The sequence below is a fragment of the Chrysemys picta genome, chromosome 13 (genome assembly GCF_011386835.1).
Source record: "Chrysemys picta bellii isolate R12L10 chromosome 13, ASM1138683v2, whole genome shotgun sequence".
Lineage (NCBI taxonomy): Eukaryota > Metazoa > Chordata > Testudines > Emydidae > Chrysemys > Chrysemys picta.
In genome coordinates this window covers 32,722,414-32,748,684 of record NC_088803.1, presented here as the reverse complement: position 1 = coordinate 32,748,684, position 26,271 = coordinate 32,722,414, and the positions used below count along the sequence as shown (strand labels likewise).

The 26,271-nt window shown below is 44.4% G+C and overlaps 1 protein-coding gene across 3 annotated transcripts in view; it reads right to left on the bottom strand.

Moving 5' to 3' along the window:
* Positions 1-22,828, bottom strand: part of ACTR5 (actin related protein 5) — a 30,481-nt gene extending 7,653 nt beyond the window's left edge. Inside the window, exons 1-9 of one of the 3 annotated variants that reach the window (XM_065565847.1) lie at positions 20,601-22,811; positions 19,042-19,271; positions 16,700-16,869; positions 15,425-15,642; positions 14,984-15,166; positions 11,963-12,085; positions 9,382-9,521; positions 8,041-8,173; positions 5,727-6,442 (exon numbers count right to left, since the gene is read on the bottom strand). In XM_065565847.1, the coding sequence (XP_065421919.1) occupies positions 6,185-6,442; positions 8,041-8,173; positions 9,382-9,521; positions 11,963-12,085; positions 14,984-15,166; positions 15,425-15,642; positions 16,700-16,869; positions 19,042-19,271; positions 20,601-20,987 (1,842 nt within the window). In that variant the 5' untranslated portion in view covers positions 20,988-22,811 and the 3' untranslated portion in view covers positions 5,727-6,184. Of the gene's footprint in view, positions 1-5,726; positions 6,443-6,507; positions 7,448-8,040; positions 8,174-9,381; positions 9,522-11,962; positions 12,086-14,983; positions 15,167-15,424; positions 15,643-16,699; positions 16,870-19,041; positions 19,272-20,600 lie in introns of those variants that run through there. The other 2 variants (XM_065565848.1, XM_065565849.1) reach the window with 2 other exon arrangements.
* Between the last annotated feature and the right edge of the window lie 3,443 nt (positions 22,829-26,271).

Below are 26,271 nucleotides of genomic sequence, written 5' to 3'. Positions count from 1 at the left end.
TGCCCTGCAACCAGCTAGAAGAAAATGTTAGTCAAGGTCCCTTCCCTTTTCAATTAAAGGATGCTGTTGCTCCAATACACATCGGAGAGCCCCTAGCAATCCCCCAGCAAAAGCAGAGAAGACCAGCTGTGACATTCCTGATTTTTTTTAAATGTAAAAAACAACCAACAGGAAAACCACCAGGACTGAGGCTGCCATTACCATTATGAATCATGAAGTAACAAAATAAACCCCAGACCCTACTTCTTCCCCCTTTATTGCAGGTCCCCTTTAACAGCCATGGGGAAAACACACTCAAGAACAGAGTCTCTGTACATTAAAAGCTTTGGTGGGAATCCGAGGTTGTCCTTAGGTCCCACAGCTATGCTTTTCTAATTGTCCTGAGCTTGCTGCCTCCCACCAAACCCCCGGGTATTCAGGTAGAGAATCCTCAGCCTTCCAGGCCATTAAGAGAAAAATCTATGCCTGGTTGTCTATTTAGCAGTTTGGATTGGAAGAGGCAACAGGGAGAGACATAGGATAAACATGGAGAGGTGGGTAGCCTGAAGAGAAGGGGGAGTAGGAAAAGAACCACAAGCCCTCTGCCAAAGTGAAAAACTTCCCTAGAAGTCCAGAAGAGCCCTGGTGTCTTGCCAAGCCAGGTTTCTCTCTACACTAAAGCTCTCTAGGGTGCACTGACTCACTCATCTGTTTCCAAGTGCAATGGAAGGTCTTTATTTTGAACATGGTTAGAGCTCTGGTTATATTACAGGCTGCCTCTCTCCTTGTACATTATCTAGCTGAGATCAGCTGAGGCACACCAGCTAACTGCATTTGAACACAGGGAGCCTGAGTGTGCTGGATAGAGAACTCTCCTCCATTGAATTCTCCTTGACAGAGGTTGGCCTGAACCAAGCCACATTTTTCTGGCATGCTGCAATGCTTGTCCGTTCAGCCAGCCCTTTTGAGGAAGGTGGTTTGAATTTCATTGGTGGGATGGATTCTTTTTGAATTGACTCTTCTTTCTGATTGCTTCCATTTACACGTGAACATAGATGCCCTCAGAGGGTCACTTCAGTAAGTTGAACAATAAATGAAGCAGATACTGCACTACACTGCTAAAGAAAATGGTAGACAAAGAGGGAGATCCTGCAGGTACATTGTGTCTGAGTCTCGAAAGGGAAAAGCCAACTTTTAATAATCCTGCCCGGCCTGCAGTTGGCTATGAATGAAGTAAGACTATGAAAGAAGTAAGACTTATCACTTGATACTTCCATCTCAAAGCAGTTTACAAAGGTGGTTAGATATTATTTATATTATCATAGTGCCTAGGCACCCCAGCCATGGACCAGGCCCATATTGTGCTAAGAGCTGTACAAACACAGAGCAAAAAACACCATTCCCTGCCCCCAAAGAACTTACACTCTAAGAAATTCGGTTTTTTTTTTCTTTTCGTTTTCAGATGGGGGATACTAAGGCACAGAAGAGTGCAGTGACTTGCCCAAGGTCCCAAAGCAAATAGCCTCTGGTCTATCATCGTGTATATAACAAGGCAGAGACAGGAGCGGAATTCCGATCTCCTGACTTTCAGTCTAGTGCCCTGCTCATTGAACCACACAGCATGCTGAAAGGGAAACCGCCCCCTAGTACTAGTGTTCAAGAAAACAAGACCGTAAAAAAAGAACATTTACCATAAAAATAACTTAACACGATACTGCCTAAGAGAGCCAGTGCTGGGCATGTGTGAAGGGGAGGAGGAGGAGGAAAGCTGTGTACCAGCTAAATATAGGTAGCCAAGAAACGGGAGCAAGAGCCAGTCTGCAGAATACTTTCTGTGCTAAGAGGTGCTAGGTAAGGAGGGATTCAAGCATTTTACATCTCTGAAAGGAAACTCTTCTTGAAGCTGAACTTTTAGGGCCTGGACTATTTCACACCCAAAGGAAAAGAGCAGAGAGGTAGCACATGGGAATAAAAGGTAAGACCCAGGATAGTAGTCTCTCAGGATGCATAGAACCCATGGGAAAATACATGCTACGGGTTTGGGGATAGTAATATTACAGGGGAAAATCCATTGCACCATTTGCCTTCCCAACTATTTATGCACTTCTCCTTCAGCCCCATTTCTGACTCCCTGCCTTCCCCCTGGTTGTCACAGGATCACTGTAACCTCTCTCTGGGTGGGAGAATCCTGCATTCCAACCTTGAGGGCAGTGATAATTCAGGGGTGTCCGCCCATTTCTCTGGACAGCTCACTTCTGCAGCACCTTACATGTTTCACAGATTGTTAATTGGAGCAAAGAGTTCTGATCTTGGGCTGCTTTGGTGGAGACTGAGAATGAGTCACAGCATTGGAGTTACATTGGGACAGAGAGCATAAGAAACCTTGAACGCTAAAAACAAACCTGCCTGCAGCTCAAACTGAAATCTGGGACATTTAAACAAGTGGGGCATGTTCTCAGTCTCCAGGGCTTCCCAGTGATGTGGTGTTTCCACTCAGAACAAATCTAAGCAAGTCTGTGAAAGGTGGAACCCAGTTGAAGATTGCCTCTTTCAGATTAAACAACAGACTCAGCTCACCTAGCTTGTCACAAAGTGGTAATTTGTGTCTTTGCGTTCTTTTACCTGAATGAGGTGATAACACACCATTAATGTTACGGAGATCTATGTTGCTGTGAATTCACATGTTAAAGGCATCTGTGCCTCAATTCCCCTTCTGTCAAACAAGGATAAAATAGTGTTTCCCTAGCTCACAGGAGGTTGTGAGGATAAATACATTAAAGATTGCGAGGCATTTGCTATACAGTAATGGGCACTTGTGAGAAATCCCCTGTGGAAGGCTGCCTTGAGCATCACTTTGTACTCGCTAAACAAGCTTACAGGTTACACCCAGGAGATGCAGGTGGATTTTTTTGCAGTTAAGACAGAGCTTTTTACTGTGTAGAAGTCACTCTTACAGGGGTTCTGGAACAATTTGTATAGTGGGGGTGCTGATAGCTATTGAACCAAACTGTAAGCCCTGTATATGGTGGAAACCACTTCAAACCAGAGGGTGCAGCAGCACCCCCAACACCAATTCACTCTTAGTACCTATTACACAACCCAAAACCAAGCTAAAAAACCTCCACCTCTGGGCCGGATCCCTCCACAGTTTGCGTCTTCTAGTCCCACCTGGCACAAAGCCCAGTTACAGGCTTAAATTTTCCAAGAGCCCTAGGGGATTTGTATGCCCAAGTCCCATTATAATTAATGAAGGCCTTCAAAACCCTTCAGAGACTTTGAAAATCTCACCCATGCAACATCCATAGGCTGGAATACATTTTTAGCAGCCAATGATTGCATTCCATCCCTCTGAGTTCTCATTGGCTACTACAGCTAGCGATGGTGTAAAGTGACAAATCAATAGTTGCTATTTTGGAGCATTATACTATTTTACTCTTTGAGCAGCTGATCTGGCATCTCTGGTTCCATCACACTGATTGCGTTGCTCCAAATTAAGCTACAGACAATAGCTGGAACATTCAGCATAGCTAGTCTTTTGTTACTCCAGTCTTGGGGAGTCTAAATGAATTCCCACTGTTATTAAAGTATTTCAGCGAAAAGTCGTGCTGCCCCCACAGCGAGGGGTCTGTCAAAAATGAGTGCACGGCTAAGGGACGCTCAGCCTTTCACCTCCACTTCATTATAGTAGGAGAGCAAATTAAACAGCAAATAGTATCAGCCTTAACAGCTGACTTCTAAATTCTCTGAAATCCACATGCTGCCTCTGATTGTTTTGAAAACTGTTGTGCCTCCCTGAGGACCCAGATCAGTGGTCCAAATGCGAGGTCACTTGAACAAGGGGTTCCTAAGATATAGTCCCCTCAACCCCCCAAACAGCCAGACATTTTTTTTTTTTTAAACATATCCTGAAGTTCAAACTATGGTCCTCATCCTCCCCAAACTGTTATCACCTGCTTGGGCTTGATCTCAGCTAGTCTTTGGGCAAGCAATACTCAACAGGATAGGCAGGGGGTAAAATGAGGTTCAAGCCAAGCCAACAAGCCAGAGATAGTAATTTGCACTTGTGCAGCAGGACTGGGACTCTGTTGCAAGACAGTTTACAGGCAGCCTGACAGTAAGCTGGTGGCTCAAGTTGCTGCACCATTGTCGCTGCACCTGATGAGCAGCACCCACATACTGAGTCTGAGTCCTGCACGCGGCAGTTTTCTTAGAACCTGTGTTGTGTGCAGTAGTTTCTCTCTGCCTGCGTTCTGCGGAGGCTTCTTCTGGAAATTCTGCCCTAAGAGCAAAGCTTCTGATTTAAGAGCTGATATTCCAAAGTGCTCTAAAATACACATGCATGCTTATTTGTTCCTTCAGGAGCATGGTCAAGGAAAACAGTAAAGAGAAGGAAGACTCTAATAAGCAGCAACATTAGGGTAATGTAATTATGCAGCAGGCTCCTCACCCTCATCAACGGGATTGTATGAACAAAAGAGCAAGTGGCTGTGACTCTCAATGCCAGCATCATCAAAAGAGTTTCTGAGCAGCAAGAAAAGCACCCCCATAGAAAGTTTTCTATTCTAAGGATTGGTTTAAGGTCACTATTGGCTAATATGGCAGGAGGATACTGTCCGTCAAGACATCAATTTGTATAGCTGAAATTTATTTGGCAAGCTATCTACACCTACTAAAGGTCACACCATTCAGCCCCCTATGTGCTGTACTATTTGTGAAAAGGGGGGTCTGAAGGAAATGTCAGACACTAGAAAATTTTTAGTCACATCCCCTCTTTAAAGCGGTCACCGCAAACCTTGATTGCTATTTCCTCCCACAGATGGCTATAGGGGAAGAAAACAAAACAAAACCCCAAACCGTACACAAACTACAATAAACTTTAAGTGATCTAAGTTATGCAAGACAATTTTGGCCAACCTTTTCCTCCCCATTACAGTGGAAATCCTGGTGTAACCTTAACTGTGGTGGCACCACCATGCCACCATAATATCGCTGTGCTACATTAGGGCTGTGGTAGAATTCATGGTGCAAGTTGGGGTTGTTTGGTCCAGGGATTCCTCAGATACAGGACTCCCCTCCCCAGTGAACTGCTGACTTCAGATCTACATGTACAGAAGACTAGTGGGCCAGAGAAAGGGCTGGGGTAGAGCTTGTGGTGCAAAGGTGGGGTCATTTGATCAACGGGTTCCCAATGTCAAAGTCCATATATTACGAGCTTTTAACTTTCAGATTGCTCTAAAACCCATGGGCACAGCAAGATGGTCTTAAACCGGTATTCCACAACAGGGGCAGACTCAGAGAGAGGGGAGGAGAACCAGTCAGGTCACATCTCTCGGGCCTATTGTCTCAAAACTATCGGTAGGTCAAGGGGCCACTCTGACCTGCACCTCTCCTCTGCCAGATCCTAGGTATAGTTAAGGATCTGGCAAGCCCATGAGATTGTAAGGTCTTTAGGTCAGGGATATCTTCACACTTCAACTGCAATTAGCACAAGTGACCCTAAAGGGGACAGTGATTAAAACAAATGATTAATAAAAGCCAATTATGGCTGCCGATTCAAAACATTACTTATTTCGAGGGTGGGAGGAGGAAACAAAAATCGATGGTCAAACCAACAAGGATTAGAGCCAGTGCATCAGCCCAGCTTTCTGTTTTCTAATACCAATGAAGTGTGCTGGTTTTCTTACAAACCACTCATATTGTAATGGGCAAGAGAGACCCCTGCTGGACTGCTACATTATAAACCCTGCTTATAGAATAAGTCGTTTAATAAAACAGCACCATAAAAAAGTAAAAAATCTTCTTTGATTTGAAGAATTCTAAAAAACATATTCTGTAATACAACTCTCAAATTCCAAGAGGTTGATCATGTTTTTCATCCGAAATATTTATCTTCTGTTTTCATCCTCTTGCTCGATTCCCTCATAGAATGGATGCATAGTCCCATAGTCTGTGCAGGCAACATCAGACATGGAGCTGCCGAAAGCTTCCATGTTACAGTGTTATGACAAGGCCAGCTGCTGCTCTAGAGACAGAGAACAGCTCCCACTCCTGATTGTTCAAGAGAAACTTGCTACCCAAGGTGCTAAATGCTCTGTGCTAGGCTCCACCCTGCAGTCCATGGTGAGTTTACTGTGCAGGGTAACAACTATTCCTTTGCTTGGCATGCAGTCACTTTAACCCTGGGTGTATGGTCAAAGTCTCTCTGCTATGCCAGGTCACAGGGATTGCCTACACTAGCCGCCAGTACTTTGGTGGGTGCTAGAGCTTCAGTTGTCCGTGGAGCCTGTTTTGGAAGGCGAATGGGGACATAGACATTTGAAGCACAGTGCTCCTTGAGGTATTCGCCACCTTTTTCTTCATAATCTTTTCTGGTTATCCAGCCTTCTTCATGGTTCACATATTCCAGTGCCCAATCCCTAGCTCCATACCAAGCATCCAGAATGGGATTGGAAGCAAGGTGAACCTACACAGCAGAAAGCACAAAGAAGAGGTCTGTCAATGTAGGTGAACCCTGAAAACAAGAGAGATTCTGGGAGAGAGAAGCCCCTTAACTTACTTCACAAAAATCAATTCTACATACTGCAATATTCCATACATTATATTTAAGAGTTTGAGCCAATCCCACTCAATGCCCTGGAAGTCGTGGGAGTCAAAGTATTGTTCTTTGGCTCGTGAAGACAAATCCCCAGTGGGTTTGGTGGACCTCTGTATTATGTACATCAAAAATCCCACCACAGGGTTCAGAACAAGTGGAAGCCCAAGGTTAGAATAGTAGTGGTGGGGTAGCACAGGTTAAGCGCATTGGCAGAATGGTCTGGCAACCTAGGACTAGAACAGCAGAGAGGAACGCAGATTAACAGTAAGGAGTGCTGTACTAGAGAAGCTTGCACTGTATCACATTCCACTGACATTGCCCTTTTCTAGGAGATTCCCAGCACCACCACTGATTCAAGAGATATCAATGTTAAAATGAAGACTTTATGGCAGGGGCTTCTACGGTGTGGACCACATCTTACTGGGAAGATCATCGTGTTGACACCTCCCTTCCCATATATGATCACATAACGTCAGTGCGGCAACTACAATAATTGCTTAATAAGGAAGTCCTTATAGGGTGCTTAGTTTTTTACTTGGAGGTTTTTTGTTTTGTTTTTTTGAGTCAGCAGCAGGAAACCAGAAAAGCCAGCACAATGTAAACAGTCAACTTTCCAGAACACAGTTTAAGAACTGCCAACTTATTCTACCTGACTTATTGGCTACAGTGATCCTGCATTTAATATGATCAAATAGCTGGGAACCTACTTGATTGTGTTCCAAGCACTTAACTCTCACTCCCTGAAAGCCAACATCCAGCTGTATGGTGCTACAGTGCAGCTGGGAATAGCAATGCAAGCATGTTGGATGTAGTGCACTAACAGGGAGTGTCACCTCATGCGGGGCTGGGTAGGCCAGATGGGAAGGCAGGTTGCTGGGTAGAAGAAAAGAGAAAGGAAGAGACTATATCAAGAGTAACGAAGTAGGGACACCAAAAGCTGGCACTATGTTGCTGTGAGGAAGCTAGCAGTCCCAAATTCACCTTCAGCTGTGTACAGCAGAACTACACAGAGCACAGCAGCAAATAAGAGGATTACGTGATTAGAAGAAAGCCACCCAAAGGTGGTTAATATACAGAAAAATAGTGAGTGGCATTCAACAGTAACCCTTATTACAACTGACAAAAACATGGCTGCATCCATGTTTCTGCACTGGTCAGTGATATGAAGGCCAGTGCTATGTAAAGTCATCAAATTGCAAAGCAACAGATATTAAACTAATAGACTATGATTACATCAGTCATTTTATACTGTCTATAGGCCAGTCTGCTATTTAAAAAGTAAAGGCAAGTTGTGGGAAAAGCTGTGGGAAAAGTTGTTTTGAGATGGGTAGGAAGAACCTTGCAAGTGTCATTACAAAAACATACAGGAGACTTGGATTTCATCTCACACTTCTCCTACGCATGCCTTACTGATTTTTTAATGGAATACACTGTGAGCTTGTGCATTTTCACAGACAATACCGCACCTGAAAAGAAGACTGGAATGGCCGCATTTCAAGTAGCTCCTTCTGGATTCTGGCTTTCAGTCCAGGGTACATGGTATTTCCACCAGTGAGAAAGACATTCTGGACAAGTAAAGCCTGTTGCTCCTTTGGATACCTGCAGGAAGAAAACCAATGCTTCAACTTTGGGAACATCTCACTGCAATGAGTGAATAGCTATGGAGAAGAATACTGCCGCCTCAACATCAAGCGAGATTTCTTTGGACATAAGCAGACAGTCCTTGCTTCATGAATACCACACCTGGTGCTCATATTTGTTTTCCTGCAAACAGCCAGAAGTTCGCTGAGGTGGCAGATGAAGTCATTAAAACAGTTCCTGTGCTGGCTCCCATGTTATAATCAGAATCCTACGTTACCAGAATTCTGTTTATAGTGATTTCAATCCACAGTCCTTTATGTAGGGCTAGAGCTTTTCTCATATTAGATTATTTTTCTGGTCCTACATTTGTGGGGTGACTCAATGCTGATAAAAATAAATGAATTAGGGCTCTGGGTAGGGTTGGGCATCTAGTTAGCGTCCCTCTACACCAGTGGTTCCCAAATTTGTTCCGCCGCTTGTGCAGGGAAAGCCCCTGGCCGGCCGGGCTAGTTTGTTTACCTGCCGCGTCCGCAGGTTCGGCCGATCGCGGCTCCCAGTGGCCGCGGTTCGCTGCTCCAGGCCAATGGGAGCTACTGGAAGCGGCGCGGGCTGAGGGACATACTGGCCGCCACTTCCAGCAGCTCCCTTTGGCCTGGAGCAGCGAACCGCGGCCACTGGGAGCCGCGATCAGCCGAACCTGCGGACACGGCAGGTAAACAAACCGGCCCAGCCCGCCAGGGGCTTTCCTTGCACAAGCGGCGGAACAAGTTTGGGAACCACTACTCTACACAGATTTGCAAGCCCCTTGGCTATTCTAATCCTGACCCACGCCAGGCTGTAGTGTCATGATTCAGATTCCTACAAGGGGCTATTGCTGGCATCTGTATCTACTTAGGCTAGCACAGGATTGTTATTCGGTCACTAACGATTCAATCCAGAACACAAAAGGCCACATGGAGCACTGTGGATCAACTAAGGCTGGCAAAAGAAAAGGGGATTTGAATACCTGTGCTGTCAAGCAAGCAGCTATTTTGACCCAAACGGTGAGAGCTGAAATTCAAAACTAAGATGAAGATTTTCAGAGGAATTTAAGCGAGTGAGATGCCCAGACCAAAGTGAATTTTAGTGGGACTGGGCCCTTAATCTGTTTTCAGTTTAGCCTAAGGGAGTTAATTCCATTTCCGCCAACAAAGCCCACAGGGAGCCATGCAGTTTTGCTAACTCACCTGTCCAGGACGTACTGCATGGTTTCTGCTATGCCCGCCTGCTCTTCTCCTATCAGAGAGGGTTGGAAGAGAATTTCTGGAACCCGGATTCTCTCCGTACCAAGAAAAAGCTGGTGGTACTCTGCCAGGTTAAACACGGGCTTTAAATATAAAACATTAAATATTACTTATCTTTTCCCACTATGTTTTCCCCTCCCTCAAAGTATGCCTCCCTAACTACTATGTTGTGGGTCCTGATTACAAAACACCAGTGCCCTGACAGTTCACACACAGTTTGACTTGGCAGCATAGATAGGACTAACTCATGTTTTACCTGTATTCCTACAGTGCAATAGGGCTTGAGCCTTGCAGGTCTGTAGAACATATTCAATATGGTTGAATCATGGTTCCGTTCTATCTACATTGCAAGGCCGAAGTGTGTGTTTTAATCATGTTGGGGGACTACAGTGTCAGAGTCATAGAATTTAAGCCCAGAAGGGACAACCAGATGATTTATTCTGATCTCCTGTACATCACAGGCCACCAACACCACCCGGCACAGGCACACAAAACTCAACAACTGAAATTACACCAAGATATTATAGCCCTCAGAAGACTAAACTATTATGTGCCATAGGCAGAGAATAGGATGTACTGAGGTGCACCAAATTTAAGGTTTCTGCAATGGCAGGGAATTAAGTGAGGTATACTCCGATTAGCCTGGCAAGAGACCTGCATCCCAGGCTGAAGGTGGCAACCCCACCTTGCCTCCCCCTACCCCCTCAACAGGTCATATATAGCAATCAGTTAGACCTGGACCACATGAACAAGAACTAGCCAGCCAAGCACCTGAGAAAGAGAATGCTCAGTACCATCTGAGAGCACTGGTCATCCCCATCCAGTGCCCTGGCTATGGCCATCTCTGATGCTTCAGAGGAAGGAGATAAAAAGAATCCAGGTTACATTGGGGGGAGGAAATCCCTTCCTGACCCTTGAAGGAGACTGGCTGAAGCCCTGAGATTTTAGGGACAGACAAACCAGAAGGGACCATCAGGCAACATCAGTGTTGTAATCCATAATCACTATATACTTTGTTTCCCATTTTCCCAGCAGATTGCTGCTTAAATGGATTACAAAGGCACCAGCTACGCAGGGCAGAGGTTAGACAACCACGCTTTCAGTACAGTTCTGGGCAAGCCAGGTTGTAACATGGTTTGGCCAGCCAGTGTGGGCAGGGCCAAATCATGTTATAAAGCCAGGCTTCAGCCCAAACAGGCTGCATCTATACTGGACCTTTTTCTTACTGTTGTTACAATTTGAGGTCGAAGGCACTAATGGTTGCCCATACTTTTAAGCCACCGTTTCACATAGGTCTGCCCTAAGCAAGGTTACAAGTCATATTATTTTGTTAAAACCTCCACTGGGGCCTTGTCTATCTATACTAGTGCTCTCACTGTTGCTACCAGCAGTGGCATCAGTGGCAGCAACAGTCAAATGAAAAACCAAGGCTAATGCAGACAAGAGCCTAATAGAGACATAGGCTGGAGCTGCGGTCTAGCCTGTTAGGATTGGGTTTATCCCCATCCATGCTACCAAGCCAGATTCTATTGTAAAAGTCAGCTAAGCAAGGTTGTTTGCCCTTTTTAGATATGGCCAAAGTCACTGGTAACAGAGCCGTGTTAGTAGAGCTTTAGCGCTGTTTGCCTCACCAACATCAACAGGGACCTTTTTCTGACAAAGCTGCTAGCAGAACTGTGCTATAGACCAGCACCTGATGCAGGGTAACAGCCTGTTAGCACCATTTTATATTAAAATTTCTCAGGGGGAAAAAAAAAAATCCCTGCCTATGTTGTTGAGGGAAACAATGCCAGAACCCTGCTAGCAAAAGCTACATTGACATACTGTCGTAGCGAACATGTTTGTGTTTCTAGTGTGAACAGAGTTAAACTGGTAGCAAGAAGCCCTGTCAGCTACAATGCTAGCAGCCAAGTCTCACTTGTTTGAAGGACATCTTCATAAAGAATGAAATTAAAGCATCTGTGCAATGTATCAAGCTGACCGCAAGAGGACAACCATCAATTCTATTTTTCAAACATTTAATATTTCTTTCTAATATTTCTTTCTTGTTTATAAGAGACTCTTACAAGCTGTAAAACATTTCTCCTCACTAATGTTCATCTTTTTAATGGAGTAAAAAAAAGATCAGAGTCTTTTCATTTAGTTTCTTGGCTGCACACCAGTCTCAAATCAGTCAGCTGAACCATGCAAAGTTCTAGCATGCCTCTATTATTTAATTGTGGCTGCAGAGGCAAACAGTAAGTTTCAAAGTATGATTACACTTTTTGAATACGTATGGGCAGCTACATTAGCTAGGACAAAAAAATTGCAAGGGCCATCAATCCTCATGCACCAGAATATAACTGATCAACTGTGGCTGGGAAGAAGTTTCCTCCATAGTCTAACGTTCCAGGTGACGAGGAACCTTTCTCTAATGCATCCAGCATTGGCTGCTATTGAGCTAGGATAGTAGACCCACTGGACAATTGGTCTCGACTGGTAGGGCAATCCCCATGAAGTGAAGAAAGATTATAAAGAGTCAAACCTCCACTGTGGTAACTGGCTTCTCAACTTCAGGCTGTTCCTCAGCAAACAAAGGCTCAAACTCATGAATGCTTTCCACATCCTCCAGGGACTGTTCACTGCCCAAAGGGTCCAGGTCCAGGGTCTGGGAAAGGAAACCAAGAAGATCAGTTATTTCAGTGACCTTACCTCTGATAACAGCCTATAACAGGCTGGGATTCTGATGAAACAATGGCCTGTTAGCCTGATCCTGCCCTGCTGCCTGAAACCTCATCTCTGCAATATACTTACACAAGCATTAAAAATTCTCAGGCACTGAAGAGAAACCCAAACCAGGGAACAATATTATATTATTATACACACACACACTAAATTCCACGAAGTCCTTTAACTCCTGATCAAGATGCCAACTCGCACATTAAGCCTCCTATTCAACAGACTGACCACCCATCTCCCTGAATTAGCCTTGTTAGAAGAAAGGGTCTCTGCTATCCAAAGTCTACATTAAATCTTATTAAAATAGATTTTTAAGACCAGTTAAAAGACCTGGCAATGAACCAGATTTTAACTGCTCTATAATTACCACAGTTCCTCACCTTGTTTGTGTGGGCCTGGAAAATAAACACTTACTGGCTACATAGCTGCCACATGAGTCTTGGAGTTGCCTAGTTTCAGACAAGCAACAGTCTGGGTGTGTTGTGCCAAAAAGGCCACAAGGACATTCTGTCAGACATAGGGATGGTTATGGCTCCAAAGCTCTTTGCTGAGCAATGATACCTTTAGCCGTGATCCTAGAGTACTCTTGAGAACTGGGAAAGATTTTTAGGGTAACTTTTTAAATTACCTCATTTACTTCTACAATAAACAGTAATTTGGGTTTGGGGTTTGTTGCAGGGGACTCGGCTTTGCCTGTTGTACACCAAACAGGCTATTTTGAAACACTGAGCAAACAACGGGGAAAAAGTTAAGTTTTAAATGGTCTGAGTATGTTAACAAATCCCCTCATTCCCTTTTTAAAATGGGAAGAGAGGAATTTAAAAAAAACAAACAAAAAAACAAAAAACAACTCACTCAAAAGTCTTAAATGACATCCTATGTTTTTGGGAAGAGTTAATTTTAGATGGATGCTGTTAGCTGAAGATCTGTTAAACATTTAGGCTTCTTTTAAAAAGACAAAATAAGACAAATACCCAAGAGGGAAGAAAGTAGCAAAAGATAGGAAAATGTGGGCCAGTTGCCGGATGGCCACAGGCACAGCACATGGTACACAATGTAATTAACCATTCCTGAATCCTGGCTTTTATTCCCTTAGGACAGACAGGCTCTCCATTCCGATCTTTCTGAGCAGATTTGGGGGGCAATTGCCCCCCTCAGGCCTTCTGAAACAGGGTATCACAGGAGTCTATTTTATCAACTTCCCGTTCAACGAGCACCACCGCTGGTAGGATTAACGAAGGAACATGGGTCTGAAGTGTTCAGTATGGCAATGACACCCAGCTCTACATCTCCATCGTGTCTGACCTGTGTGGTATACTAAAGAAATAACCAACTCTCTCGAATTTGGAGCTCAGATGGGGGATAGCCGGCTGAGACTCAGTCTGGACAAGACTGAGTATATTAGTGGGTTAGGGAAAAAGTCAGCCAGGTGAATCAGTGAAGCTCCTATCAGCACCCCTAACTGAGGAAGTGCAATCACCAGATGTGCCATCTTTATATTAGTAGATCCTGGGTTGGTCTTGGGTGGACAGGCAGCAGTGACAGTCAAGATCACTTTTTTCACCCGTAAATGGTGAGATGAGTGAGGCTCTTCTCTCTGATGCAGGGACTGTGCCACAAATTTTCCATGCCTTGATCACCTCAACATCTGATTGCTGCGACATGCACTAATTGGGACTTCATCATGAAACCACTCCCAAATTAAAGCTCGTGTAGAAGGTGGCAGGCCAATTACTTGGAGTCTCACACCAGCGCTCTGGGATCTGCACTGGCTGCCAATAAGTTTCTGGGTAGAATTCAAGTTGTTAGTTTCAACCTGTACAGTCCTAAAGAGTTTGGTCACTTGGGTCTACTTCTGTGCCCATGCCATGCTGCCGCCGTAGAGATCAGCAAAGGTACTTGAGATGGAGCACCCTCACTACCAATAAGGAGTTGGAACAAGGTGCTCTCCATAACAACCCCTCAACTTTTGGAACTCGGTCCACCCTTTGGTCCAAAATAGCCCAGATTTGTTAACCTTCCCGGCATGGTGTAAGACCCAACAATTTAGGTATGGTTGGAGGGGCCTGATTCTTATTATGTCTGTTGATGTCCATTTATCTGTGAGTGGGATGGCCTGTCCATGTTGATATTACTGTGGAAATTAATTATGTGAAGATACCCAGAACATGGGATGGACACTTTTACTCATATTTCATAAATCTAATAATACATTATTCCTAATTTTTTTATGGGTAGGGTTCGGCCCAGTGCTGTGTCTGGAGTACAAAGGAGGAGAAGAGAAAGTGGTGCTAGGTGCTGCAAATGGGGATACATTGTATAACGATACTAAGTTATAGGTGCTGCTTAGAGCATGTGTTGAAAAGAAGGAAAGGAAAACATTCATCCCCTCTGACTGCTCTTGCCCCAATCCCAATGAAGATACTTTCTCCTTCCCCTACCCTCCTAATTGGCTCTGGGAGGAACCAGGGAAGCATGTTCATCCCAGATAATTGTACAGTTTAACTAAGTGTCAGGATAGCTGATCTGATTTTTGTACTGGAATATAAATCTAAACAGATACCCAAGAGATGTGTGAGGATACTGGGTGCTGAACATAGCAAGAGTTGTGAATTTCAGGCAAAACCACAAAGCCAGCTCCAGACCTACCCATAGCCAGGTGGGAAGAGGGGTGGCAGTGGGGAAGGGCAGCAGTAATCAAATCAATAAGTAGTTGCAAGTTGCTAAAGGGAAGAGCCGTTCAGTTACAAGAATAGTCTAGAGAATGGAGACACTCTTTGAGTGTATTACATGTAGTAACAGAAGTAACCTGGCTTCAATGCCGTACCTCTGGTTTGCTATCCACAACATCCACTTCAATGCTGACTTCTGCCTGTAGGATCTTCTGCTTGGTTTGTTCAATGGCCAGACTCAGCTTGTGGATGTATGATTGCAGTTCCTCTGCGGAGTCCATGTTCAGTTCAACCAAAGCTTTGTGAAACTGATCCATCTGACCATCTTCTAGCAGTTCCTGCAGAGAGATCCCCCCAATAAGTAGGTAGTGGTTGCCAACAGTGCAGGACAGTTAGAAGTGCAGCGAAAGGCACTGGACATTTCCCCTTGCTGCTGTAAATAACACACAGGTCCATCTGTTGTGATGCAGACTTGCAGACAGGGTAACTGCTAAGTCTTCAATGTGCTGTATGTGAAACAGTGCCAGAAACATTCCCAGGTTATTAGGGCTCTGAGAGCAATACCCTCCACCCCCAAACACATCTTCCATAACTACCTGCACATAGAGCAACCTGTCCAGCCTCTCTTGGTCAAGCTGCAGTTTCTCCTCCCGCCGGCGTGCATTAAGCTCTTGCAGCCTACGTAGCTGCTGCTGCCGCCTCTCCTGCTTCTCCTCCGATGTCAGGGTGCTACCGAGGAGTTTGCTGGAGAAGGGCAGCTGCATCTTGTGCACGTTGCTCTCGTAGTACTCAGGAGACCTCCACTTCTGCAGCTCTGTGGGAATATTTTGAAAGCAAATAATCTATTTGCCAGGCTGACACTTTATCTTGTCCACACCCCGTTCTGCAAATTCCCACATTAAAGAACACTGTAAGAAGCAGCAATCTAGTTTGGGACCCTTCCCTACTGCCTAGCCAAGCATCGTTCCCTGTTAGCTGCCCCCTCAAAGTAGCACCTACTGAATGCAAGAGCATTAGATTGCATACTCAGATCAAGTTTCTTCCAGTCTGTCTCACTGCATACTGAGCTCTAGAATGCAAAAAGCATGAAATAGAGGAGTGGTGAACAGGGCCCTAATTCATTCTTAAAGCCCTTCTGCCCAGGTTGCATGTCTCCCTGCATTTCCACAGTCCCTTGCAGACTCTTTTACTGCGCAGGATTTTTTTCCTGAAGTAGTATTTTTTAAACACAAAAATATATAAATAAAATTCTTCTAGAAAGTTCCCATCCTTTGAATTTATCCTTCTTTGCAAGATGTCTAGAGTGATTTCTAGCTTAGCTACTACATTTTAGGGCCCCTCTGCAAGATTGTGTGTATCAGTCTATCAGATTCATTCTCTGAAATGCTAGTAGCCCTAACCTGATAGAAATGTATTATGGATACATGAGAAGCAGAGAATGAACCAGATCAGATACAGAAGTGAAGCTGACCAATCTATTTTCACCCAATGCTAGCAGTAAAGAAATGATAAAAAGTAAAGTTTGATTTTAAAATTTACCCATTTGAAATAATCCCAGTTATTAGTAACAGAGGGATTTTAAACTAACAATAAAATGTTTTTAACATAGCACGTGAGTTTTATCTTGATAAACATTACTTTAAATTTTCTCTATTTTATGGACTCTTCTTTATGGACTGCTATGAAACTGTTGTCCCACATGTTCTACAAGCTGGACTAAAGGAGAGGACGCCATGAAGGCTTAACTACTTCATATATGAAGACTGTCCGAATCTCAGTAAAAGGAGAATTCTGTCTATTTGACAATGAGGTAGAGGACAGGATCAAACTTGAATGAAAATTGTGTGGTTATGATTTACACCCAGCCTTACCTTCTATATAATCCTCTGCAATATAGCTGTGTTCATGCAGTATTTCCTCCATGCGGCTGAGAGTGATGGCAGCAAAATGCCCAGGGTATTTCAGCTGCAGAAGGCGCTGAAGATACACAGCTGCCTGGCATCCGCCAAGATTGATACGTTTGCAGTTTTTAGCATCCAATCTAACACAATGCAAAAAAGGCAGACAAAGGAAACTAGAGACATCCAGAACTTCACAGCATGAAACATCTCTTTTAAATCACAGGGGAAATAATATTGATTATAAATAAGTAGGCAAATACATAGCAGATCCAACAACTTTGCTACCCCCAACACCACCAACTATAGGCAATATTCAAAAAGCTTTGAAAGTTTCATTTTTGTTTTTGCAAAAAGCCCCTACTGTCAGCTTGTTTTGGTTTGCTGGGTTTTTGGGAGGTCAGGGGTGGGCGGGGGGACAGAACAGCTGTAGAATTGGCTTTACTGAAGGGAAAATATCAAAGACCTGGAAATCCCATAGGATCACAAGACTTCTAAAGCAATGGGACTCAAAACAGTTACAGTCACATTAGTTTCAGCTCCATTAAAAAAAAAGGTGGGGGAAAATACTGGAAAGGTGAAAAATTGATTAAGAAATACTTGAATACAAGAGTCGCAGGAGATTATCAACAGAGCATATAACACAAAATTAACACCATAAGGAAATACTTGGTCACAGTGGATTAATCTTCCCCCAATGTACAATCAGCTTGCAGAATCCATGGCCACAGAGGTTCAGAGTCACTTCAACTAGACCAGTGGCTCTCAACCTTTCCGGATTACTGCCCCCGTTTCAGGAGTCTGATTTGTCTTGTGTACCCCAAGTTTCACCTCCCTTAAAAACTACTTGCTTACAAAACTCAGACAAAAATACAAAAGTGTCTCAGCACACTATTACTGAAAAATTTCTCATTTGTACCATATAATTATAAAATAAATTGATTATCATATTTATATTCCACTTCAAGTCCAGTGTGATACTTGAGCCTGTTTTTCACTTGTGAGCCATGTCTGAAGCTGGAGCCCTGCCGCCCGGGGCTGAAGCAGGTAACTTAGCTTTGCAGGGCCTTCTATGACATGGTACTCCAGGCAATTTCCCTGCTTGCCGCCCCCTAGGGCTGGCCCTGACTTGCGACCCTCTAAACCTGTCCTGTGATCCTCCTGGAGGTTGCAACCCCCAGGTTGAGAAACAATGATCTAAAGGAGTTGAAAACCCCCCTGGAAGACCTCTGCATACCCCCAGGGGTATGTGTACCCCTGGTTGAGAAACACTGGACTAGACTATTTTGTGAAAAACAATATGTCTAGCTATGCTGTCTAATAGAAGCCCAAATTTTCCTACTTCATGGAGTAACTGACTGCTAGAGAAAGCCCCCTGTACAGCTTTACACAACTGGCCATGTGGATCATGTGAACAAGTTTGATTTTCCCTGAAGCATCAAGTATAGACCACAGGACCACTTACTGCAGGAAGGATACAGGAATGCATGGATCAATGGTCTGAACAGTATAGCAAAGCCCAGGTGAGGGCTTCACAAGTCTGACCCAGTCTTTTTGATTGTCTAAACCGGGGTCGGCAACGTTTGGCACGCGGCTCGCCAGGGTAAGCACCCTAGCGGACCGGGCCAGTTTATTTACCTGCTGAAGCGGCAGGTTCGGCTGATCATGGGCCCCCACTGGGTGCGGTTCGCCGTCCCGGGCCAATGGGGGTGGTGGGAAGCGGTGCGGGCCGAGGGATGTGCTGGCCGCGGCTTCCCGCCGCCCCCATTGGCCCGAGACAGCGAACCGCGGCCAGTGGGGGCCACGATCGGCCGAACCTGCCGAGTCAGCAGGTAAATAAACTGGCCCGGCCCGCTAGGGTGCTTACCCTGGCGAGCCGCGTGCCAAACGTTGCCGACCCCTGGTCTAAACAATCACAGTAAACACAACATATGTACCTTTTCTACTGTGTCTGGTATTTTATTAGTAGAAAGATTATCTTGCTCCTTTATTTTAGAAACATGGATTTATGCACTGTAACAATAAAGAAATGCATTGTGTGTATTCCACAAAGAGTATGCTTCACCCCAGCATTCAAGTATATTAGAGCCCAAATCTCCAAATCTTGCTATTGGAAGGTTGACCGCACTCATCCTTTCTTGTCTTTAATAGACATTTGAGCCTGCAAAGAGTTCAGGTCCCAGCATCTGTTTGGAGCAAGACACACAATGAGGGAACCTGTTGTATCTGCTGCCTGCACTTCTGTATTCAAAATAAGAGCCGCTGTGCATCACTTTGTAGAAACCAGAGGCCACCTGTGGTAGAGCGTCACTCACCTGCCCTCTAAGACTGGCAAAATGTGCGTGCACTGATAACTAGAAGACACTATCAGACTGTTGCAAGGCCAGTCCTGCCTCCTGTTGTGGTGGAAGCTGTACATACTGTCCACTCCATATGAAACCTTTGGGACCTGGTAACATTCAAACAGGAGCTCCGACATCATTTGCCGCGAATATAGAGGATTGCACACTGCTTCTGTTAAAACGACTGGATGGTCAACACAACCCTGTAGCAGAGCCATGGGACAGAGAAGATAATATGAGAATTATGATGTTCATGTGATCAACACATAATACAGATGGGTCTTTTCTCATTTCTAGTTATTTTGCATATAGAACTTAAATGAAAAGTAGTTTCACTCTTTATCGGCATATATCTTTTATTAGACATCCTCAGCCCTACTTAAGGAGCATAATGCAAATACTTATGGGTACCAGCAATAGCTCCGAGCAAGACAGTACAATGATTGGTAGACTTTTTTTTTTTTTTTATAAACTACTATAAAAGTCAGGATTAAGTGACCGAGTAATAAAAACACCTGAGTCTTGTCTACCCTATACATTCCACCATTACTTCAACTAGTAGAGAATAATGGGCTGGGTCCTAATTTTAGGGAAAAAATAGAGATTTTAATGTATCTAAGTAACTTAAGATCCCAACTCCCATTTCCAAAATGGATTTAGGCAGTTAGGAATCTAAGTCTCATTGTGAGTGGGATATAGGCTGTTTTGAAAGCTTTACCCAAGGCTTAAAAGGGCTGGAATTTTTGCACACAATATGGTAAAGGGCTATACAAACAAAATGCAGTCTGATATATAAGACAGACAACTAGGTCAAGGAGGGATGGCCACTCAGCTAGACCCCCAAATATCTTTGCTTGAGACTGGCAGTAAAAAACTGTTCTCAACCAAGATCCTGCAACAAGAACTCTGCAGAGCCTCCCTGAAGTCAATGCCCCACTCCCAGTGCAGTTTTCAGTGCAGGATGGACTGGGCAACTTCGTTTTACAACAAAGAACCCAAGACAATGGACACAATCAGAACACAGCCCCCTAAAGGGAAACCTAGAAATGCCTTGGGATTTCCTACCATAACACATACCCTGTTCCATACCTTGGTCGTCTCACCCCACCAGCAGCCTTACCTGAGAACTCCCCCATTTCCCTTCGTTATTGCTCAGCCACAAACTCTGTCCCACCCCAAGCTCCTCAGTCTCCCCATCCCGACACCCCCCCGTCAATGCCCAGGGCCGATCTCCCCCCCACCCCGTCAATGCCCAGTGCCGATCTCCCCCCACCCCAAACAGCGATACCAGAAACTCTTCTCCACTTCTGCTCCTCCTGGATCCTCCTTCCCACAACCATCCCACGCCATGTCCCTCACCCCTCTGCCCAGACTCCATCCCCCATTCTCTGCTGGGTTTCATCTGGTCCTCCCCCCACCTATCCCCAACCCCACTCCTGGGCCTAGCGCCCCCCACCCTGCTCTCCCGCGGGACCCAGGTTTCAAACCCCTCCCCGGTCTCCCCACGTCCGGACCCTGCCCCCGGGCGGTACCTGCGAGGAGACGCCCAGGCGCTGGAAGATGTGGTCGAACAGCAGCTCCTGCAGCTCCAGCTGCACAGGCACGTTGCGGTCGAAGGGCGAGCGGAGGAGCCAGCGCAGCGGCTCGGGGCTGCCCAGGTCGTTGCCCACCTGGGTCTCGGTGCCAGCCCCGCCCCGTGCCCCCCGGCTCCGGGCCGCTAGCGAGCGGAATCGGAGCAGCGGCTCCCCGGGCACCTCGGGGTCCGGACAGGCCCAGCCCGCCCGCGCCTGGAACGAGCCGTTATCGATCACTAGCGGCACCGGCTGCGGCGTGCGCACGGCCGGGCTGGGCCCCAGCACCGGGTCCGGCAGCCAGCGGGCATCGCGGAACTGGAACACCAGGCCCCCCGCCGCCGCCATCCTGGGGCCGCCGCTGCCGCGCTCCCTGCGGCCGAGAACAGGCGCCCGCCACCAGCGTTCCGGGCCGGGAACAGGAGCCCGCCACCAGCGTTCCGGGCCGGGCGGAGCTCAGGGTGCAGCGGGGCGGGTGAAACAGACTTCGGGGTGGGGGTAGGCAGCTGCTGACAACCTTCGCGAAGGCTTAATGCTTTGTATGTGGCCTCCTCTGCATTAATCCAGCTTGCAGAGCATGTGGGACAACAGGCTCATAGCACTCCCTAAGCGAGAGTCCCTAAAAGAGAGAGAACTTCAAGTAATGTTTATCGAGATAAAAACCATCGTACTGTTTTAAAAAACGTCTTGATTGTGTTAGTGTGAAATCCCACTGTTACTAATAACGGCTTATTTCTGATGGATACTGTTTTAAAATCAAATTTTACTTTTTATCATTTCTTTACTGCTAGCACTGGGTGAAAACAGACTCGTTGGTTTCACTTCTGTTTGATCTGGTTCCTCTTGCTTCTCAGGTGCCCAATAACACGATTCTGTCGTGTTAGCGTGTCTAGCACTTCAGAGAATAAATGTGACAAACCGGAAGATTTTGGGTATCAAAGGGGCCCTAAAATGTAGTGGCTAAACTAGAAGTCACTCTAAGCAGCTTTCCAAGAAGGATAATGTTAAGGATGAGTACTTTCTTGAAGAATTATATGAAGAAAGAGCTCTACAAGAAGCAACAATTCAGTATAGGAAGGACACACCTGGTAAAACTGGTTTAAAAGCCAAGTTTTGTCACCCTTCTCAGTTTCACAACTCACGATGCTAGGATCAGAGTAGAGTCTTTTCTGACTACGCTTTCCCCTTAAGCCCTTCTAACTAAAAATTATGGAAGTCAAATCTTTTTAATGCTTTATCTCAAAGCCTTAATTGTACAGTTTTTCTTTAGAAATATTTACTGTAACTAAATTTTTAGTATACAGGTAACTAAGAGAAGCATTGTCTAGTTAGAGCAAGAGACCTGAGTCAGAAGTCTTGGGTTTTGTTCCCCCTCTAGCACTGACTGACTATCTAGCCTTAGGCAACTCACTAATAGCCTGATTTTCAGAAATGATGAGTACCTACAATTCCTGTGAAAGTCAATGGCAGCTGCAGATACTCGGCCTCTTTGAAACTCAGGTCACTGATTTTTTTGTTTACTCAGGGTACAAAGCAGGAATAACAAGACTTCCCAAACTCACAGGGGTGCTGTCAGGTTTCATTAATTAGAATTTACAAAGCACCTGGAGAACCTGTGATTAAAAAATTCAAAAGGTTGTGAATATTGTAGAAAACAAATGTATACACAAACAAGAAAACTAAAAGCATGCAAATATTAGTAATGTGCACTTATATACTCCCTTTCATTTGAAATTTTTTCCAAGTGCTATACAAACAATTAATTAAGCAACACAACCCCCCTGAGAGATGAGTGGTTAGTGATGGTTTTATCTGACTGATGGAGAAACACACAGAGAGAAGTTAAGTGATTTTTCCGCAGTTGCACCATAGGTCAATGAGAGACTGAGGGCTTCTTTCCTAGTATTCCTGCTCTAATCACTGCCAAACTCCCTTGTGACCCACAATTCCTATAAAAAGGAATTATTTTGCCTTTCTTAAGAGGGAAAAAAAAGGAAAAAAAAAGAATAGTTAAAGGACAGTGATCTTATTAACTAATATACTTGTCAAGGAAAGAAAAGAATCACAAAGGGATTCAAGCATACTGAGATGGTTTTACTATCTATCCATCATTTCTCTGAAAATTGCGTATTGCTCATCTCAGTTGTGGGAGCCCGACATAAGAACTTTTCAATAAATATAAGTTTTCTTCTTTAGCCATCTCTGTAGGTTGGATTCTGATTGTAGTGGTTTCTTTCCTTGGAAGATGTGCTAGTCACCTTGTTTTTGACAAATATTAAAGTGCCTTGTCATCTATTTTTTTACAGTAGGCATGGAAGTACTGTTTAGTATATTTTTATAGGCTTTGGAGGGCTCACAATTTATGGCTATCTTCTAATTGCAAATATAAGGAGGGGCAATTAAACCAGATTCTTTCCGGTTTATTTTTCTCATCCTGCCCTTAATCCTTTTTGTTTCCTTCCTCAATGGGCTAGGGGTTGTCCTAAATACTAGCTAAGCTGAGAATGACAGCATAGTCTTTTTGTGACACAGACTGTGATGCTACCAAAAGGTAGCTACTGAAGCAAAGTAAGCAACCAGTTTAGTCTTAGCTTGACCTGAAACTAGCTATGAGGTATCCTCTGGTTCCTTTGGTGAATGATTTGACCTTTCCTCTGCTCTTTTTTTGGTTTTGTTTGCCATTTGGGTTGTTGTTGATCCTACTGATTATCTGGCTTCACCTTTTACTCAATGAAGGTAAGTTTTACTATCAGATAGATAAATGCTTTTGTATAAAGGCTTTAAGTATTAGCTTTCCTTTTACAGCACTCCGCTAGCTATTTTTAGGCTAATGCAGCTTGTCTCCTAAAGAAACTAAAGGCTTTCTCAGTGCAGCAGGTTGTATGTGGAAAATCAAGCTCAGTATAAGATGTTTTATCAGTCAAGAAAGTCTAGCTAGAAGGACCTGTTATTAATGGTGGATTCTCTTTGTTAATCTTTCTCTGAAAAGCAATGGTTTAACTTAACAAAGTTGTGGAAGAGTGTTTTGTGGATTTTAAATAAAGCTCCCCTCCTTTTTTTGTGGTGAAATCTCAAATATTATGGAGTTATCTCATAAGTATTGGGTATTTACTCTTCTCCTCAGTCACTTATGATATTGTTTAGGAGTGCCAGCACTGATGCCTTGTCAAATAGTACGGGGACTGAAAGGAAGCTTTTGCAAGGGAGAAAAGTGTTTGTTTTCATTTATTGATGTGTTTCCCTTCTCTTCGGGATTCCCCCCTTGGTATTTCTCCACCTTCTCATATATCAGTGGCTAACAGGCTTGCTGATGTCCCTGAAGGGATAAGTCATTGTTAGTTCTAACCTTGGAGTGTAATTGACTGGATTAGATTAGAGCACAGGAATCAATTCTAGGCTCAGAAAGAGTGTTTCTCCCTTGAAGGCACTGCCTTCAAAGAGAATAAAGTCTAATGTAAAACATGTCTTCATCTCAAATTGATGCAATTTGCTTTTCTTTCAATCGTGTAAGGCCCAGTCCTGTAGTGGGTTCTGTGGGAATAGTGAGAATGGACTTTACTGGACTGTGTGGCAGCAGCAGAATGAAAGTACTGGTAGCTAAGGAGGATGATAGTCTCCAACCATCCTTTATCCCCTCATGTGTGTGCACAGACACTCACATGTTATATTTTGACTTGGAGTCCCCCTTTGCAGAAACTAAGATTCACCACTTTATTGTCCTGATTTGCTGAGGGAAGAACCTGGGGATTTTTGGATCCCATTGTTAGATTGCTCTGGGACAAAGACTACAACTGGTATTGTCTTGGTCAAACCAGGGCAGGTGACAACCATATTTCAGTGCCCACTGGTTACCATGTAAGTAAAGTCCTGTTATGTGTGCCCTGAAGCTTACTGTTATGGATAATATAACTGAACTGTGGGGGTGATTGAAAGGTTCAGGACTTAGGGGTGATGGTAGCACAAAGTTACATAGGTGGAATGGAAATGCTGCTGAGGGCATGGCCTAACTGTTTGCATATATGTGTATTTATATAATGGTCTGGCTATGGCTATACATACATGTTTAGTTCATTGCCATTTCAAATTATTCTGTGTGGAGGTGTGGGTATGCATAAGCTGCCCCAGGGCAAGTGACAGTTTACACTAGTACTACATTGATGAAGCTACTCCACCAGTATAAATCTCAGGGCAGGTCTACACTACAGCCGGGATTGACGCTCTGATATCGATCCACTGGCGGTTGATTTAGCGGGTCTAGGGAAAATCCGCCAATCGATAGCAGATCGCTCTCCAGTCGACCCCTGTACTCTACCCCTGATGAGAAGAGTAAGGTAAGTCGACAGGCTATGTAAAATGACCCTTCTTAGTCCCTACCTGGTCTATCAGCATAACTAGCATGGTGTGGAATGTTTCATAGTATTTTACAGCAGTTAACTTTGGAGTCAGCACAACTGTGGGAGAGTGAGATGGATTCTACTCAGACATTAAGAGAATTGCTCACTAAACTCTAGGGTTACATTTGTTCAGTCTCATAGTAATGTACAAGTGTATGAGATTGGCTTCCAAAACCTCGACTATGGATGGTGATATGCTAGAGGTAAGGAACCCCACTTGAGTCTCAGACCCCAAGTTGAGCTTGTAGGACTAGCAGTTAGAAAAGGAAAACAAATCTCTAACTTGTAACCTGAACACATTTGAAATAGAAATCACTATGACACAATACAAATGGCATCCCACAATGCAACTTTCTAGAGTAATTTTTCACAGCAGAGCCATACTTTAAATGCAGCTGCTGTACCTTAATACTTAACACTTCTGTTCTCTTTTTTCCCACCCCAACCCCATACAGTTACTTTACATTTAACTTTAAAAAAATTGTTTTCAGCCCAATTGCCCTGTGCCAAAGAAATAAAGAAGCCATCTTCTGATCAGTCTGATGACAATGCAGACCCTAAATCTGAGAATGAGTTCCCAGGGAATAAAAGCTGGAGTGAGATGCCTGCTATGGAGTTCCAAAAGGACATGTGGATGAAGGCCCCTATGGGGCCCAAGCCGGCTTATCTGAGTTCAAAACCAAGAGTCCAAACGAAAGGCCTCTTTACTGCAATCTCGGATAGTCTGTCATGGGCCCAGGGGACAAGGCTATATCGCTTGGAGAAGAATGCCCTGTATAATACCATAACGGTGAGTGGACCAGCCATACCAGCTCTTTACGTGAGGGCTGTTTTTGTGTGTGTCTCATGCCTGTCTCTTCCTCCCCACCACCTCAACCAAACTCAGATTCTGATTGCTATTTTCTGCCCTGCTGATTAAGCAATTTATTTGTGTCTGTTCCATACCAAACTCTTCTCCATTTCCAATGGTTCCTGTTCGGGGTAGTAGTTAAAGGTGCTATGTAAGGACACACACGAGTGCCTTTATATATTAAAAAAAATATTCTGAGCATTGCAGAGCTACTCTAGTTCAAAAGGCAGACACAACACGTAAACAGTAGCTTTCATTGTTTTAGTTTTCTCAGTGATCTGATTCAGCTAAAAGGCTACACTTGTGTATACAAACTCCCTTTGATATAACATGTCAGCATGTAAGTTTTAAATGTATTGATAATATAGTTTTTAAAGCTGTTCTAGAC